At 35.3% G+C, this 19,670-nt stretch overlaps 1 protein-coding gene across 1 annotated transcript in view; it reads right to left on the bottom strand.

Annotated features, from left to right (window-relative positions):
- Positions 1-752: 752 nt before the first annotated feature.
- The window catches only part of Meltrin (disintegrin and metalloproteinase domain-containing protein meltrin), a 113,164-nt gene continuing 94,246 nt past the window's right edge, over positions 753-19,670 (bottom strand). Inside the window, exons 4-13 of the mRNA XM_018542204.1 lie at positions 15,301-15,490; positions 13,911-13,972; positions 13,350-13,514; positions 10,935-11,104; positions 10,665-10,856; positions 9,874-10,470; positions 9,592-9,793; positions 9,062-9,266; positions 6,360-6,489; positions 753-3,567 (exon numbers count right to left, since the gene is read on the bottom strand). Coding sequence (XP_018397706.1) covers positions 870-3,567; positions 6,360-6,489; positions 9,062-9,266; positions 9,592-9,793; positions 9,874-10,470; positions 10,665-10,856; positions 10,935-11,104; positions 13,350-13,514; positions 13,911-13,972; positions 15,301-15,490 — 4,611 coding nt within the window. The 3' untranslated portion in view covers positions 753-869. The remainder of the gene's footprint in view (positions 3,568-6,359; positions 6,490-9,061; positions 9,267-9,591; positions 9,794-9,873; positions 10,471-10,664; positions 10,857-10,934; positions 11,105-13,349; positions 13,515-13,910; positions 13,973-15,300; positions 15,491-19,670) is intronic.

Below are 19,670 nucleotides of genomic sequence, written 5' to 3'. Positions count from 1 at the left end.
TCTCAAAGGTACAATCTTGCAACTTGATTTCTCATAAATATTTAATCTTTGGAAAGAAAAGAGACCTTCTTCCCCTATTAACGGAGCTACGTCGGATATGGCTGCGATTTCCGATGGCATTTTAGAAAACTTAACGGCGCGTTTTTTATCAATACGATTTATGTAATATGATATAAAATAATTTGGTCGCGTCTAAAATCTGCTAGCCATAACAATGTGGCATAATAGTGTTTCTGTGCATAATATTTCTTTATACATATACATATATCACAGAGGTCAATTAATTCCGTACACGCCCATTCTAGTTTCAAGCGATGGTTCCGAAAATAACTGTCGCTTACCTCGCAATGTTGCTTATAAAACGCTTAAGATAAATATTACATTAATTATTGGCTTATATAGGTACGCTTGAACATCGGCAATGGATAGTCTCTACAAAAAATATGAGAATTTTTAAGTCTGGGCACTATTTACAATTTTTAATGTTGTGTCTCTTATGCAACGCAGCCGCACACGATCTATCTTTAATATTCCGACAAGAAATATATTTGCTTGTAAAATTAGCGTTTTATGGATCTTAGAAGAAAAGATCCTTGTACTATTTTTTAAACTTCCGTTTAAGATTTCTTAAATAAGAAGAGATATATCGCCCTCGCGCGTTATCTACGTTTATATTCGTACATGTTACGATGTACTCGTTTATCATGAACGCGTATACACGTTTATAATATACTACGCATTTTCCACCGAGAACGATTCAATGTGACGGACTAGAATGTTTCAAGTATAGATTTTTCTCTAATGTTTTTCCCGTCAAGCACGTCCGAGCATTGGAAATGCCGAGCTGCCACACTCTTCCAGGTGATCGCTCATTTCCTCAATCCGCCGTCGCTAACTTCCGTCATTCGTGCCACCGGTTTTTTATTATTCGCACTCGATATAGTCCTCGCGACACCAAAACTATTCTTATTAGCTTCGAACTTTTGCTGGAGCGATGCCACATTGGATTTACCGCTCGCCACTCTTTGTAATGGATTCGTCCTCGTTGCCGTACCTGTATCCCCGCTCTTGATTTCTGTTTTAGCAAATACCTTCGGTGTCAAATGCGATGGCTTAGTACTGTCATTATTTGCCTCCTTGGCAGACGGTGATAGTGATTTAGTCACACTTGCGTTGCCAGTTGGAGACTTCTTTCTTTCCGAGAGACTAGCTGTTTTGGATGTAATGTTGAGTGGTTTCAACAGCGTTGTGGGCGTTTTCTGGCCACTTCTTGATAGTGTGGGAGTCTTTTGAACAGTTTTAAGAGAGAGATTAAACTTAGGATTGCTACCCACAACATCTGGCGATTTTGTTCCACCTTGATTAGAATTCGAGCAACTCGAGACCAGATCCGGGCTATTGAACTTTTCCAGATTATCCTTAGAACTATAAGGCACATTTTTAACAGATACGGTTGTATGTGATTCTTCTTTATCTAAGTCGCTACTTGATTTGCTTACGTTTGTTTGTGTTTGTCTCGCAATTGAATTCGCATCCGAGCTCTGTTTCATCGTTGTTGAACTTGTGTTGGAAGCTTTCGAGAATTTCGAGGATTTTAATGTATTATCTGAACTTTGTCTCGCAAGTTTTACGCTCGACTCAGGTATATCTTTGGAAGTCGGGCTTTTCGCGATATTTGGAGGCGTTTTAGTCCTATTTAATGGCGATTTTGCCGGAATCTTGTTCTCAGTTTGATCGTCCTTCTTGATATGTATCAAATGAGATGATCGAGTCTTCGTTGAAGCGAACGGCTTATACCCTATAGAATTTTCAGATGGCTTTATGCCGAGTTCTTTGGACAGCTCGTCGTTTATATTAGGATTATTAGATTTAAGAGTGTTTAGATTACTATTGACTGATTTTAAATTGTCATTTGCATCAGAAATATTGTTGCTCGCCTCTTTCTTTTCCACTTGTGGAACATTTATCATGGATGGATGAAGATAGCCAGAACTGGTGGTGGAACTCGAAGAGTTAAATTTACCAGATGTTGAGTTTGAATAAATTCCACCAGGTATTTTGTAGTGATTCGAATTCATGTAGCCACCCAGAGAGTTATTGGATCCCATATTTTCCAAATTTTTCGTTGCATCTTCCTCACTATCCTCTTTCTTCTTCCTGGTTAATGTCGAAGTGGAATATATAGAATTGAAATTACGATTCGATATCTCCGATACAATCTCTGACAGTAAACCCATTGATTCCAGGCTGTTCGGGCCACCGGGTATGGTATCGATACGTTTTGGCAGTTTATACTCGTTATCAATCGGCATTACCTCCAATTCCATGTTCTTCTTATTCTTCTCCGGCACAGGTTCCTCTATCACTGCATAGATATTATCGATCGTAGGCGATTCCTCCGTGATCTTCGTCAGAGATGATTCTGTGATCAAATTCATGCAGTCGTCATAGGTGTTCTCTAATGGTTTTTGAACAGTTTTCGCCGGCGGATTCTGATAACCCGGCAATCCTGGAATCTTTATCGTATTCTCGGCGGCTTTTTCCGTTTGTGCAATGTTCGGTGGACCCGGCGGTGGTGACGTAGGTCTCGTGCTGGCAGGTATACTGGTGGGCCTCTTAACGGGTGTCGTCTGACGCATCGAGCCAAATGTTTGGACAAATGGTCTTGACGTAACTTTGCTGTCTCTCATTGATTGAGCGCGCAGGACCACGTTTCTCTTCTCGACTTCGGCCACCGGTATCACTGGGATTACTGGTGTCGCGATCTCGATCTCCGTCTGCGGTATCGGATTAGAGATTTCGAGGTTCCTCAGGATCTCTTTGTCGATAACTTTGTTGGCCTTGTGATGCTGGCTCCTCGGTAAAGAATTAGTGTTCTTGTCATCCCTCGGCGAGCTCTGGGAATTGCTTCTCATAATACCGGAGCCAGGACGCAATATCGACGCAATTCGGTTAAGCGTGCTGCCCTTTTCCAACTTCTTCTCGGGTTCTGGCAGTATTACATTTATCAAGGGCGTGCTGTTAGGTCTCTGCGGCTTTGTAAAAGACGCGGAAGTGGGCGGTGGCGGAGCTGGACGCATAGGTACGTTCGGGGCAGGTCTAGTGGGTACCTTAACTACTAATTCGACGGATGTACAGGTTGTGGCCGCTAATACGGGACTACTGATCAACGGTCGTGCCGTAGAACCTGGATTTAGCGGCGGTAACATTGGTGCAGGATCATTAGAACCCAACAGATTGCTTCTTGGTGGCACACTGCACTTTTGCACATTCGGTTTAGCCATGTTTGTTTTTATTGCCACAGTAGGCATCCATCCCGGTGGAGGTGGAGCCGGTTTCGTGGGCTCAGCCAATTTAGATTGATTCGAGTGGATCGGTGTAATCGTGAAGCCTTTAAACTGACCAAACATATTGTTGTTGTATCGCTCGTCAGCCTCTGCCTTAGACAGCAAACTCACGCACGCGGGATCTTGACTCAGACTAGAATCGATCGTTTCGATGTTACGGGACATGGGGCTGGAACGATCGATCGTTTTGATTAACAATCCATTGTGGCCACGATCGGTCCTGAAATTTGAAGCAAAATTATAAGCAGAGGGATCGAGGAACTTGTAAGCGCGCAATTATGATATATAGCTAATACACATTTTGTTTCGTAATAAAATAAATTTTATTAAAGATCTTTTTTATTTAGTATAAATTAGAAGCGTTGTGTGGATCTCGATAATGGAATAATAAATGTGTTTGTATCGAAAAAAAGTAAAATAATTTAAATAAAAAATAATATAAATTTTAAGTTTTTTTCACTACATACTACAGTTTAGTTATATTATATTATAGATATATATGCTCCAACACATGCACATATTTAATATCATTCGAAAATGTAGAAGCATTTTTATCAAATCTGAAGCTATTCACCGCAAATCCAAACGCATGCACAAACAAGAAAATTGTTGGGAAATGTTAGTTACAAATTAAGAGATTAGTAGCAAGCGTTGGAAAAGAAGGAAATCGTTGATTATAAAGGAAGACTAAAAACACTTTATATCAATACTATGTTTATTCAATAAATTGTACATTTTTATATCTGTAAATATGAATAACATTATCGGATATTTGATTTTCACATCCAAGGAATGAGTAAAGAATTAAAAAATTTGTTTTTACAATTAAAATTAAGTACTTCTTACGTAATTATTATTAATATAATAACAAAAATTATTCTTGAAAACTGAATGTCCAGTAGTATTTAATGTAAATTATCAGTTTTTTTGATAAAATGCAAGGAGCTAGTAAAAGAAAAGAACCTTCATTCATGCTCATGCTCACATAACATGATTTTGCACATGCTCTCTATATGTTATAAACAATCTCTCCAACAATCTTCGCTGTTATATGTCTATATTAAATTCATAGTTTCTATATAAAAATTTAGGTTCAAAAAATTGAACAGTATTTTGTTCACAAAATTAAATTAATCTATTTAATATTAGTCACATGTACAGTACTCACACAAATTAATGACTTGAAAATTGTGAATACAGAAAAGCTATAGATAAAATTTTGTTAAAATTTTTATGCATTAGAGGCATATACATATCATATATATGTATATATTAATATTGTGATATAAAATACTGTGCATAAAAGTTATTTTTATTTACGTAACTTCTATTTTGTTCGTGTAATTAATATGAAATTAGTAAAATAAAACTTTAAATTAGACAATAAGTTTGTGTACTGTACATGCACACAAAAAAAGTCTATAAGAACATAATACTGTTCATCGTGACCACATACTTTATCTAGCTTTTCTAAGTTTAAAATCACTCAATGCATATTGCACCAAAGATGTAGTCAATGAATTAAAGAAAAAAAATACACATCAATACACGTACGATCATTACTTATTATATACCTACATTACTTATTATATAAAAAAATCTGTTTGGAACAGATTTGATCACATAAACGATATATTGTATAAACATGATAAAAATTCAATATCATTTAAATGCTTAACTACTAATTTTTTTTAATTCGTGTAAAAATATATTATAATTTTGACTGAAAGAATATATTGGATCATTATAACGACTATCAGCAGTTACAATCACAGTAAAAATTACTTTAATGCATTTTGACATCCAGTAATATCTAAATATTGTTTCTATATAACCATCACCATTTTGGAATTCCCATATTGTAATGCAAAAATCATAGCAATCGTAAAAAAATGCGCTATGATGTTCGCACTATATTGGATAAAATGGTTCTTAAATATATGATTTATTTTATATTCATTGTTTTAAAAAATATATTCAGAAAGATAAACTACATTCTTTATATACATATATATATATATATATATATATAAAATATAAATTTTACAAGTACTTATTTAATAAAGGTATGTGACCTTATTACAGTTCTCCAGTTTCATTTAGGTATACATTATATATATAAAATATAAATTAGCAAAAATTACATATTAATAAAATGAATTTTTTACTTTAATTTTTGAGAATATGAAAAATTTATAAAAATATCGTAATATACTATAAATTAAAAAATTTTCTAATAATACGTAATAAACTTTTACGTAAAATATCCATGATGAGATTCATACAGATAAATAAGAAATCGCTCAGATCTTTGGTTTTAAGCTTTGAGCAGGTGCTGGTGGGAGCGGTGGCTTTTTATTATAAAATGGAGCAGGCTTCTTTGAATTATTAAATATATCCGGCGTTTGTAAAGTAATGTTAGATATACTAGTTAGGCTTTCATTCAAATGGTCAAACTTGACGTCAGTATTGAGCGTAAATCCTTCATCGTTTTTAAACGATCTTTGCTGAATCTGCTGAATACGTTCCGATATTTTGGAGCCTAATTCTGATTTAAGTGGAGTGATATTTTTCGATTGGACTTCAACTCCAGGTACCGAAAAAGTTGTAATCTTATTATAAACTTCATTTGTTTGGGACTTTGTACTAACAGTTTTATCCATTGTATCTGGTTTTACGTTGCCGAATAGTAATGACTTTCTGTATTCGATATTATTGCTACACTTAATAGCGTCCGGATTGGTGGTGGATATCAGATCAGTCTTAGTTATCTGAGGCGGTTCTTTGAGACTGACATTGTCACTAATCGTGAATATTTTATTATTCGTGTTACGAGAGGTATTCTTTTTCTTCGGTGTAATATAGGCGGCGATTATTATCCGCCAACCGAAAAATTTGCTACCAGCGGTATAATGTGTCTGTGTCTTTGACGTATTTGATGACGAAACATCGAGTGATTTATTGGCATGCGGTTTACGTTTTTTTTTAAAACGGTTGAAACTAGATACGTACGTAGACATCACATCCTTCTTCCAGTGCTGCCCGGAATTCCTGACGTACCAGATGCATAATAGGAACAGAGCTATGGCGGGCAACACTCCCAAGAAGATAACGTAAATCGCAGTTATGAAATCGTTTTTCCCTGAAAACGTACAAAACATCATCATATAATACAAATGACATTGCTAAAATAAAGTATTTATTATTATATACACTAGGCAATAAAATTAACGCAACGCCTGTTTCACTCTGCAAAAATAATGAAACTTCAAGATAAAAAAACTTCGTCAAAAATCATTGTATCGAGATGTTCAAAAAAGCTTGAAACCTCTACTTTTCAAATCGCTACTTGAAAAAGTAGTCTCACGGAGATTTTATGAAGTTACACAAACATAAATGAAGATGTATCAGATCTAAAAATTTTTTACGAAATTTGCAGATTTCCACGGGGTAAACTAAAAATTGTACGCAAATGCAATTTACATAATTCGAAAGAGCAAATCTTTACCTTTAATTAATTTTTTTTCGAAGCTCTGTACAATGTTTTTTCACCAAATTATTCAATGTTGAGGCAAAAAGGTCATTTTTCAAAAATTTCATCAGTTTTGAAAAATGACCCTTTTGCTTCAACACACATTGAATAATTTGGTGAAAAAAAAACGTACAGAACTTTGTAAAAAAGCAAATTAAAGATAAAGATTCGCTCTTTCGAATGATGTAAATCACATTTGTGCACAATTTTTATTTCGTGCGGTGGAACTTTTCAAATTACGTAAAAAATTTTTAGGTTTGACTCACTTTTATTTATATTTGTGTAACTTCACGAAATATCAATCAGACCATTTTTTGAAGTACCAGTCTAAAAAGTAGAGATTTCAAGCTTTAAAATGCTTTTTTAAACATCTCGATTCGATGATTTTTGACGAAGTTATTTTATCTTGAAGTTTGCATGCAGCTACTGAATAAAATTAAAGACACTTAAAATCAGCATTAAAAAGAACCAAATTCAAATTTCACATATCTCCGCGAAGAATGGTTGCGAAGCGATGTACGAAAAAACTTTTTAAAGTCTAACAAATTTCTTTAATTGTAAATACAGTTTAATATTTTCTTTTTAAAATTTTTTAGTATTATGCAATTTTTTTCACTGAGTGATTTGAAGTGAGTAATGCAATTTGTAGTCTTTTCTTTGAAAATTTCTAAAAATTTTACCGCCGGTATTAGCGTTACCCGAGATGTATCACGGCTATCTTGCATCAATATGCATGAGCGCTTGCAAGAAGTCATTCGAAGACGAGGCGGGAATACCAGATTTTTAAGTGTAAATGTCACCCACGTACTTCATCCAACGCACGCACGCACGCACATGAGGTGTAAGTCCGACTGCGTAATCTCCCCGTGAATACACCTTGGGTAATACTAATACCAGTGGCAAAATTTTTTAGCCTCGGTAATCTAATTGGCTAGGACACTTGTGTGTAAAGCAGACGATCCGGGTTCGATTCCCGGCCGAGGTAATATTTTTCGCAATGTAATTAAATTATTTACAAATTTTTAATATACCATTCATAGATTTTAATGACATTCAACATATTATTAAGATCCAAGATGCAGTGAGCATCAAAAATTATTAGATTATTAGTCAATTTAACTCGTGATAGTACTGCGGTAGTTTATTAGTTTGCATTATAAGTCTGAAAAAATTTCGGCGCGCATTTAAAAATCTACATAGTATATAAATCTACGTAGTATATAAATTCACATGAAATTATATTAGAAGCATCCAAGATCTAACTTGATCGTAAATGGCTTATTCTCATCGGTATTTAGTTTGAAAATTAACACAACACCTATTTCGCTCTGCAAAAATAGGCAAATTTCAAGATAGAATAACTTCGTCAAAAATCGTCGCATCGAGATGTTTAAAAAAGTATTTTACAGCTTGAAATCTCTTATACTTTTCAGATTGCTACTTTAAAAAACGGTCTCATGGAGATTTTATAAAGTTGCACAAAAATAAATGAAGATATATCAAATCTCAAAATTTTTTACGAAATTTGCGTAGTTCCACGGGGCGGACTAAAAATTGTACAAATGCGATTTACATTATTTGAAAGAGCGAATCTTTACCTTTAATTAATTTTTTTACGAAGCTTCGTACGATTTTTTCACCGATTTATTCAACGTTGAATAACTCAGTAAAAAAATCATACAAAAATCGGAAAAAAAGCAAATTAAAGATAAAGATTCAGTCTTTCAAAAACTCTAGACCGCAGTTGTGTACAATTTTTAGTTGGAGACATTTGTTCAGAATCACAAGAAGTACAACATATCTCAAAACGGAGCAATTTGACCGGCGACATTTTTTCATAAGAAACGTGCGGAGTCCTTTGCCTAGTTTTGCAGAGTAAAACAGATGTTATGTTAATTTTGTTGGTCAGTATATTATCTTTTTCTCTCTCTCTCTCCCTTTGGTGAAATTCTTGAAACAAATACTAATATAATATAACAAAGAACAATTTATACACACATTACTGAAGAAGATTTAAAGTAAAAAGTATAATAGAAAAGTATGATAAAATTTTTTATAAATAATTGTTACATTAATATATACAAATATATAGCAAAAGATAACTAGTTAGACTCTGAAAGCTCTTCTCAACATTATTACTTCTGCTTCTTATCAATTAAAAGACTAGACATAAAATAGTTACCGTTGGGATCTTCGGCTGGACCGCTATCTTCAGAACCACCAACTCCAATTTGAAGGCAATCAGGTGGTCGAAAACCACGATTACAATGGCAATGACCAAGATTGTTACACACTCCGTTATCATTGCAATTATTCGGGCAAGCTTTACCGTCGGACACGGACGCTTTTAGATCCGCCACTGACATACACTTCTGATTTACACACATCTAAACAGTATAAGTAAATTATAATAACCTAATTGTCTCGAATAAATTACGTACTGTATATAGATCACCGTTTGTAAATACAAATATTTGTATTGTGATTTTTAAAAAATCAAATAAAAATCTTATATTATTATATAGCATTATCATTATTTCATTATAACATAAATTAATATGAAGTTTATCATGAAAGAATATTAGTCAAGCAGAATTTTTTTAATGATATTTAAAAAGTCATTTTATTTTTATTTCTCTCTCTTAACTTGACAATATCTATATATTGTTTTATTTCAAGCTAAAAATAATTTCGTTATCAGAAATATTTTACCTTTCCGGGTCCACACTTGGCGCCGTCCGGTGTGAGACCAGGATCCACTTGAGTCAATCCAAGATCGACGATGGCCGAACGACACGGAATTATTTTTCCACCATTATTGATAAACGAATGACTTAAGGTTGCGACTGATTCCATACCAAATTCTAGTCGTTCGTTCAAGTGTTTACAGTGCAGCATACCGCAGAAGAGATTTCTACAATACATTCATCATGCTGACGTCAAAATCTAATGTAATATTTTTTTTGTGTACTGTATATCGCATAGGTAACTTACTCATTGTTACACCTGATGAAACTTGACTCGATGCGATTATAACCGCAGTTACCATTTTTTGTGCCCTTGTTGTTCATCTCGTAACATTGCGCGTCAGAGGATGTACCAGTGGGGCCCCACAATAGTTTGCACTGATCGTCGTGAGTCCTGCACATACCGCCATAGCAGAAGGCCTTGCCACCATTACAAGTCTCGCCGTTTATCTTAAACACATCTGCTGGACAATATTCGCTTTGACCGGTGCAATATTCCGGCAAATCGCACTCATGTTCAACAGTTCGGCATTCCGTGCCTGCGGTCTTCGGTCTACAAGTCTTCAAATCGCAACATTCGCCGGTCGCGCAACTCGCGTTACTGTGCAACATACAAGTGGTCACATTGCAGCAAGGATTGTCGCAGTGTTCTTTTAAACCGCAATCACATTGCTCGCCTGGTTCAACGAATCCATTACCGCATATAGGACTATCAAAAAGTTTCTGCGGCTTGTTCCTCAAGCAGTAATCCATTCCATGTTCAAAGGCTAGAGCTAGATGTTCTAACGAACACGTGGACCAGTGCGTTGGTCCAGATGAACCACTGGACGATGCCATTATGCATCTACAAGAGAAATGCATTAGTAATATATAATTAAAGCGGGATTAGACAACAATTTAATACATTGTACATTAAGCCTTATACAAATAAGCTTGCGACTTCGTGAATTAATTTTTATTGTCGTAAAATAAAATGAAGTTCTTTTATGATTCGTTGAACGTTTGAAGTATTAAGGAAAGACAAACTATACGACGTACTTCTCTTCAGGACAGCCGCAATCTGGTCCGTCGTGTTCCATGCCAAAATTGTGACCCATTTCATGAGCAACAGTGGCCGCGACCAAACCAACGACGTTCGAGTGATCCATGGAGACGCCGCCAGAAAATTCAAAGGTGCATATCGGCCCCTTGAGAGCTTTGCCAACTACACCGCCCTCGAAGGTAATTCGCCTGTGTCGAGAAATAAATTCAGTCATCACTGTGTATGCTTAGACAAAACAAGTAACACATATATATCTGTACACTCACGTCAACAGTTGGGCGTTATCGTTAGGAATATCCTGAATCAGCTTCTCTCTGCGGTAGCGTAGGAAATTCGACAGTGTGGTGTCGCCATTCGGCGAGAGTGCTATCTCGTCTGATTCGGACCATACTTGCACACCGATTAGGGCAATGAATATATTCAGTGGCATGTATAGCTGTAAACACACCGAGATATACTGTCTCATATTTTACATAGATTTCGCAGTATTGTGATACGCGGTAAGATCGAGTTCTAATTAATCTCTCTGTCTCGCTATGTCAAAGAGAACGCAGAATACACAGAATGGTTTGTTCTCGTTTGCAGAGATATTAGAGATCTAAACTGATAATGAAATCCATCATTGCTAATATTATAAATTAAAAGTAAAAATGAAAGTAGCTTTGAAGAAGCTCTGAAGAAACTAGTTAACAAAATTCAACTTTCAAATAATTTTCAAGCAAAACAGTGAGTTAACTTGAAATTTAATTACCAGAAAAGTTTACTTAGAGTTAGAAGTTAATATTTATTTTAAATTTACAGTAAATGTCTAGATGAGGGGACCCCCCTCAATGACCTTGAACAATGTTGTCAAGGACATGATCCGGAGTAACCACCAACAGGTTTTAGCCGTCGCTCGCTCTTCGTCAAAAATAAGTTATGAACAAAAGAAAGTTTCAAAAATAACGTATTATCTGTCATGTATGTATGATAATAAGTACTATTTTGCATCTCCTGTTTAGAAACGTTAAATTTTTCGCAAAGCGATTCTACCCACCCCCCTCCCTCCCCCTGCAAAGGAGTGCATGACTTCCACAAGGTTTTGACTTTCCACGCGAAGCGAGAGAACTCTCACTCATGATGTAAGTAGAAAGGTGAACCATTGCGCATAATGGCAGAGATTTGAGATCTTGACCAATCAGGGTTTGAGCTTTTTTGCAGCGCGCGTGTAAAGCGTTTTCGAAGCGCTGTTCAGATTTTTATTCTACGCGCTATTGAAGATTTCGCATAAAAGCTCAAAGTGTGATTGGTTGCGACTGCCCCCACTACTTCTAATTTACTGCGCATCCATCGGAATGGTTCACCTTTCTACTTACACCATGCTCTCACCCCACCTTTTCCTCTGCGAAGAAGCTCGCACCTACAATGTCGGTTTATGTTGTAAAGTGTATGCTGTATACGTAAATGCAGTAGGTTCCGCCCTTCTGCGGGAGGCTCCACTACTATTAAAAATAACCCAACCCATTTGTTGATGTGAGGTAGCTCTCGCTTCGCATAGAAAGTCAAAATCCATGTGCAACAGTATAGGCATCTCACTTTCCACACACTTTCATGATCGTACTGCTCTCTCGTTCGCACTCTACACGCACGCACGCCTACGCACTTTAATTGCGCTCAATAATTTTAACTTGAAAATAATATTTAAATAATCTGATATCTACGTAAAATTTGTAAGAGTAATATAGAAATTCGCGATTTGCAAATACTTACAAACGTCGACTCTGCGCTATTATTTTGTCTGATTTTACATATTTGTACCAAAAGTTCTTCAACAGTTAGTTTTTATTATTATAGAACCATACAAAACAAGATAACAAATGCTTCGATTATTCAAGTTAAAGTTAGTAATAATTAATGTAGATAACTGAGTGAATAAATAGATGCGTAAGAATGTGTGTGCGTGCGTGCGTGTAATAGACAGAGAGAAAGAATTTGAATGTATACTCTAGGCGTATGTACTGTTGAGCCTGACAGACCCCCCGTAAGTACCCGCATGCCTCGGTGAGGGCGCCGCCCCTGGCGGTTATCTTCTGTAGGTACTCTGACTTGTAATACGCTATTTCTTTTTATAACTCAAAAACTAAGCTTCGGATAAATTTTTACCAAAGGAAAGATCGTCTCAGAATACAGCCAGGAACATGTTTCTTTAAGGACAAAAGGTTATTTTGAATTAGCCTGTATATTATGAAAAAAGCACTATTTCAATTTCGCAGCAAAAATATGTCATTTGTAAAATACTTTTTGAACAATAGAATATAATAGCTCAAGGTTTAAAGAAAACATGTATACAAATGGAGATTGTATATAATTATTTTAAGATAAGACTTATTAAAATTCTGGTATTTGAGAACATACTTTCTTCTTGAAAAAAAGAAAAGTAAAAATTCGCAGATTCATGTGAACATAATTATATATATATAACAGTTACCCTGAATAAAGTAAAATTCATAGAACTGCTAAAACTGACAGTTAAAGATACATTTTAGAGATACATATTTTAGGAGAAGAAAACTGTAAATGTCTAAAACGACTAATTGGATAATAGAGTTGTTGAATTAGCGTTGTGTTCTTCAGATCGTTCTTATTCGACTTGTCGAAAGGACTTGTACGTCCAATTAAGTTACAACGGCGACGTTACTTACTGCGTTAATAATGTTGGCGATGTCCTTACAATGCTGATACACTTTATCCAGGTTTTCGTCGAGCGCGGTGTATTCCTTCTTGTCGATTACGAGTACCAATTCCACGTAACGTGACTGTCTATTCGCGTTATAAGGTCCACGAATAATTTCAGCCGCTCTTTTGTGCTACAAAAGAGAACACAACGTGACATTAATCATAAAATTCGTTAATTTTAACTTTAGCTCAATAAAACTAACAAAAATAAAAAGTTAAAATAAAATTGTTCCAACAGCAAATAATAGTTAATGATGGCTTCTTGAAAAACTTTCAACGCTAAATCCATTAGTTTTGTTGAAAACTCTGTTAAAATTTTCGTAAGCAACGAAATCAAGACAATTTCCAAGTTGCGAACTATTCAGAATTCTCCTAATAAGAAAGAAAGAACGGAAGAAGGGTACACGCAAGACAGCGAGAGTACCAAAGACCCTGCGACTACGTTCTTTGAAGTCGTATAATTTACCGGGGAAGAGCGATTTGCGCGAATTCTTTTTTCTTTTTTTACTGTTGCTCTGTATACATACCCTGGAGGACCTTTTAATCTCGCGACGATCAGGGAGAACATGCAACGGCGTGTCTTCGTAACCTGCAACCAAAGAAAAACGTCAAACAGGGACACGATCCTCGGCAGGATTCTCGGTAGAATCGAGGATAGGACAAAGAGTCTCCGAGACACGGTTGTGACCAAAGTCTTGCTCTCACATTCGTTAAGACCGTTAAGGAGAGACCAGTCTTCTCGAAGTGAGTCTTTAAGTCCGTATGGGGCGGTATCACCGGAAAAGAATGAAGAACCTAGCTCGTACTCGTTCCTCCATGCTAAAAGTTTTTAAAGGTGCTATTTCATACTGATACTTGACGCTCAGTTTTAGCATCAAAATAGATTACGTGATAAAAATTGACGAATATCAAGTGTCAATTTTGATCTATTTTGATGCTAAGAATGAGCGTCGAGCGTCAGCATGAAAAGGCACCTTAAGAATCAAAGTTCGTGAATACTTTTGAAAAAATCCGCAAATATTGCCTCGGTGACAGAAATTTCCGCGACAACAGATACAATTTTGGAACGAATATATTGCAAATGTGGTTGTGAATCAATGATTAGTAAATCATGAAAATTCTAAGACATTCCAATAACAATTTCCAATCCAATTACAAATTATGTTAATATCGTAAAAACCAGAAGCATATCATAAAACAAGATAATAATTATCTGAATTTTTCGTACAATAATGTCTTTTTGAAAGAATATTAATGCTCATTTCTACTAACGTAGATTAATTTTAGTCTAGTTCTAATTCTTAGAATTAGAAAAAGATGAAAAGTAAGTTAAAATTAAAGCTAATCTATATTTGTAGAAACGAAATTAAATTCGTTGTAACAGTTGACTAACACAACGTAGTTGAAAATGTGACATTGGTAAAAATGAGTGGCAAAAGTCTCCTACTCGTCCTAAAGATTGAAATGACTCACTGTTGTCATTAGGTATAACATTTATGCAATGATTTATAATATTTTTATTGCTCAACAATGTTGTAACCATCTGATATAAAGAAATTTTATTCCTCTCATATTTTTCTTTCAGTGTACTCTACCTGTAATAAACTTTTCGGACATTCCAAATAAAATTTTTTGTAGCAATGTGTAAATCAATTTTTTTTTTCAAACATTTTAATTTTAGAGTTTATTTTCTCTATGTTTATAAAATGTGACTTATAGCCCAGATTATCCCACTGTTGTAACAAGCCTTTCAATTAAAAATTTTAAACGTGCACTCTAATAATGTGCACATGACGTGCATTAATAACATTAACCACCTTTTCGATGCAATTTTTCCGTCTTCTGCTTTGCATTATTCATGATTGTTGCAAAAAAGATCCAAATATAGCAGGGACGATTTAACCGCGCGATGCTTACCACATGTATTGTTGGCAGTGAGATCGCTGTGTTTGTAAAGGTAATGCGTGGAATCCAAATTCTCATCTTCTGGATGAATGTAATGAAGATTCTCACCATCGAAGATGACACCGCGTAATCCTCTGCAAGTGGATAACGCCACCCACGAGCTAGGAATATCTCGAACGCTACCTTGATAATGACAGAGTTCCTGCAAGATTCACATGCCATTCAGAAGCCATTAGTATAAGATAAACGACATCAAAAGAGTTCTCTTTGAAAGCCTTCGCGATTGTTAATACTTTATTTGGTATAAGTGGTATTCAAATATATATATGTTATATTTGAATCCCACAGGTATACAATCCAATTGTTTGCGAATTATATTTTATTGCTTTATAAATATATAATTTACGCACTAACAATTGCGAAGACTCACACAGATATTTTATTGGAACTGAATTTATTTTTGGAGCCGCAAACATTTAATTTCGTTTATTTCAAAAAATTTTCTTTTACTTCAAACATTTAAAAAATTTGGTAAAAGTTCAGAAAAGGGGAGCCACCCCCGATGACCTTGACCTTGACATATGTTGTCAAGGTCATGACCCTGAGTAACTCCCCCGCAGGTTTTAGGTGGCGGTCGCTGTCCGTTAAAAAATTATGATCAAAAAAAGTTTGAAAAATTACGTTTTATTTCCATTATAAAGTATGACTTCCAAGCGAAGTATTGATGTATTTTTGGTAATTATACAGAATCACTCGAGCAGCTTAAAAGCTAGATGGTTGAACGTTAACTCGCAGACAAGATCGCTCCGCACGGGTATATGATATGGTGCCGCAAGACCATCCAAGCAGATCTTCCCTCACGGATAGAGTAAACTCCTTTAGGGCCTCTAACGTGTGTCAGATCCAGTATCCGCAAAGCGAGCTCTATCAGGGCCTTTGTTACAGAGCGAGCTCCACTACGGGCCTCTGTTATTTTGTATCCGCAAAGCGAGCTCCATCAGGGCCTTTGTTGCAGAACGAGCTCCATCACGGGCCTCTGTCACAGTAGCTGCAGAGTGAGCTTCTTCAGGGTCTCTGCAGTAAATATCACCACCAGCACTTGGTATTCCGTCGTCACCCTGCCACAACGACAACAACAGGACCCGCCCGGTCCTATAAACGCTCTGGTTTCGGGGAAACCGCTTGGAAACGAGGGGATCTCTCTGCTCCTGTGGTGACTCGCACCCTTAGGTCCTCACCAGAAAGTCCTTCCCAGGATCCTCGACGGAGACAGGAGCCACTAGATCCGTCGCTACCCAGACGGACCTACACCTCGGGTCTCCTACACGACCACCGCCAACGGTAGGACAGATCAGCCCGGTGTCGAAGACACCGCGGAAGCGCTCGCGAATTCCAGGGCAGCACAGGAAGAGGAAGAAGCAGAGGCTGCAGGAACTCTTCGGGACGGATTCCTCGGAAGAATAACACTTACACACAACACACACATCGGTGCCAACAGGCTAAAAGTTCTTTCACAAATTAAGCTGACTACCCAGCGCATCTATCTAATTACGTTCAATTAATTACACACTTTCACGTCTTATGTATAGAGCTGAATAAAGAGCCGTTTATATGTATAATTGGTTCGATTATTTGTGGACCTCATCGATCCTCCGATCCCGTATGTACCACAGACTGCATTTAAATCCTACCAAATCTTCATTTTAATTGCTGGTTCTCCTACTCTACTTTCTCAATAACGTTCGACTGGTTATCTTCATGTTAATTGTAAGATTATTAAAACTTTTTTTGCATTGTTAACTACGTTCGACTCTTTATAGCCTTTTAATTTATGTTTGTTAATTTGTTTTGTACTTTTGCAGTATTTTTGTTTAAACATTAATAAAAGTAATATATACATATATTAGGGATGTAACGAAAGTAGTTATAGCGAAAGCGAATGCGAATGCGAAAGATCTTTTTTTTCTGCTGAATGATTAAATCAGCAGCCACAATTAGACAGAGTCTCGAAAAATAATATATAATATTTAAAAAATATTACTAATTTCTATTCAAATTATTGAATGATGGATTGAGAGAGATGAATGCAAATGTGTAAATTAGTATTTGCATATGAACGACTTATTTATTTTAAATTAAATAATCAAATAAAATACAAAATACATTAATTATAATTATATAATATAAAAATATCTTTAATAAAATATATTCTTATTCTTGAATCTTGTGTTACAACTCGTAAATACATAAAATACATAAAATAAACTGACTCATAACTTTAAGTAAAATAACTCAATATATTTTTTATTAAGTCAACATAAAATAAAATTGTTCTCAGAATTAGTTATACTATTATATTATATACTTAATAAGAATAAGTATTACTTATTAGCTTATTTAGATTGGCAAACCAACGAATGAAATGTAAACTCCTTTCCCACCATCTAATGTTCCCTCGATGAAGCTGCGAATTCCGCGGGCCGGACAAAATTTTTCATTAAAACTTTCGCATAATTAGATGCGAAAGCGAAAACGAAAGCGAAAGTTTCGAAAGCGAATATATATGTATGTATATAGCATGTATAATACTGACACTATGTATTGTGTTTATATATTGTGATATATATTGTAATTTATATATTATATATATTGTAGTAATCTAATATATTGTAATTATGCATAAAAATTTTTAATATTGTTAAAAATTGTTATGCATAATTACAGCATTACGTGTACGCTGCATGCCGAACGCCGAGGGACAGCATTTCTACCGGTACACAGCTCAATTAGAACAAAATGTGTATGATGTTTAGATTAAGTTAAACTAAATATAGCTTATACGCCTGTATGAAATAAAAACACTCAATGTCCTACAACCACATTTATAGCTGTCGTAAGTAATAACATGTAATTGTTATATAATTGAATAACGTGTCCAATCGTATGCAAAGTAACGATAAAAGTAACTGTAAATTTCGTTACTGTTATTTAAAAAATGTAACTACATTACCGTTACAATTACCAAAAAAAAGAAAGTAACGCAGTTAAATTACCAAAAAAAGTAACTTGTAACTGTAACTTCGTTACAAGTAACGAGTTACTTCCATTCCGTGATCAAAATATTGAATTGCTTTTTATTTTTCCTCCTTCGTATATCTTTATATTGTATATTTTACTATTTTACCATTTTACTAGCAACTCGATTATCTACAGAAACGTTATGATAGTGGAATTAGACGTTTAGCAGAAGCAATTTCCAAGGCAATCCTCGCGATACACTCTGCAGACACGTCGCGCAATAATTGTAATTTAACGTATTCTAGGTGTTCCATCAGCTTTCTTCTTTTTTTCTTTGTTCTTCCTGCCTTTCTTTTCCGCCACGGCATTTGAATTATAAAGCGGAAATGCCGCGACTACCGCTCATGCACGTTTTGTTTTTAACGTGGGGTCGTACGCCTACCATTCGCTTGGGACCAACACGCCGCTACAAATTTGCGTGTGTTTATAGCGAGACGTTCTATTAAACATGCAGACGGCAGACAGAGTGAGTCACCTCGATCGATTTCGACCGAGTCGCGTATTATACCTGCACAGGGCCTACCTATACCTTTTCCGTCCGCGCGATGACGGCAAATAAATATGACGAAAGGGTACCGACACCCTACGCGAAGTTTTTAATTTTCGTGGGACCGGAAGCACGGATCGAGAGCGTAAAATTAAATAAATTTTCTCACAAATCTATTTGTCGAGCTATCGAAAAAGAAATGGATTCTTCGCTTAAATATTTTTTTATCATAATATGCTATTTCTCCTTTGCCTAGCATCTCTTTGTTGACCTGGTTGAATAAAACATCGTTTCTAGAGTTCTTCAATGTTGGTCAATTCTATTGCGAAGGTTGCTATTGGTAACATGCAATATGGTAGTATTATAGCAAGTAAGTATATTAATACAATGTGATTATTTAGAGTTGAATTAAAATTAAATTATGAGTAACGACCTTCTTTACATGGATATATCATAAAATCTATAGTTCTATAGATAAGTCAATTTGTAGAATTGTTATGATATCAATTTGCTAGAAATAATCGAAAACTTGTAAAGACAAAGGACAAACACAAAAAACAAATGAATAAAAAACATATTAACAAATAAATAAACTTTAACTATTTTTTTTCAGCGACATCAAGGGCGTAAAGCACTGGCGCTATCCATATTTAAATAATATAACAAATGCGATTAATAAAAATAAGAGAAAGAACATTCAATTTTTTTCTATTTCTAAAATAGTAATTAATTGAATAAAAAGAGATACAGATGCCATCTTCACACTTGTTTCTTATCATTTTTATCGACCATCTTCATCGACGATAAAATAATCTTT

Source organism: Cyphomyrmex costatus, unplaced genomic scaffold (genome assembly GCF_001594065.2).
Source record: "Cyphomyrmex costatus isolate MS0001 unplaced genomic scaffold, Ccosl1.0 scaffold309, whole genome shotgun sequence".
Classification (NCBI taxonomy): Eukaryota; Metazoa; Arthropoda; class Insecta; order Hymenoptera; family Formicidae; genus Cyphomyrmex; species Cyphomyrmex costatus.
Note: the sequence above shows the minus strand (reverse complement) of the source record. Positions and strands in the feature narration are given on the sequence as shown.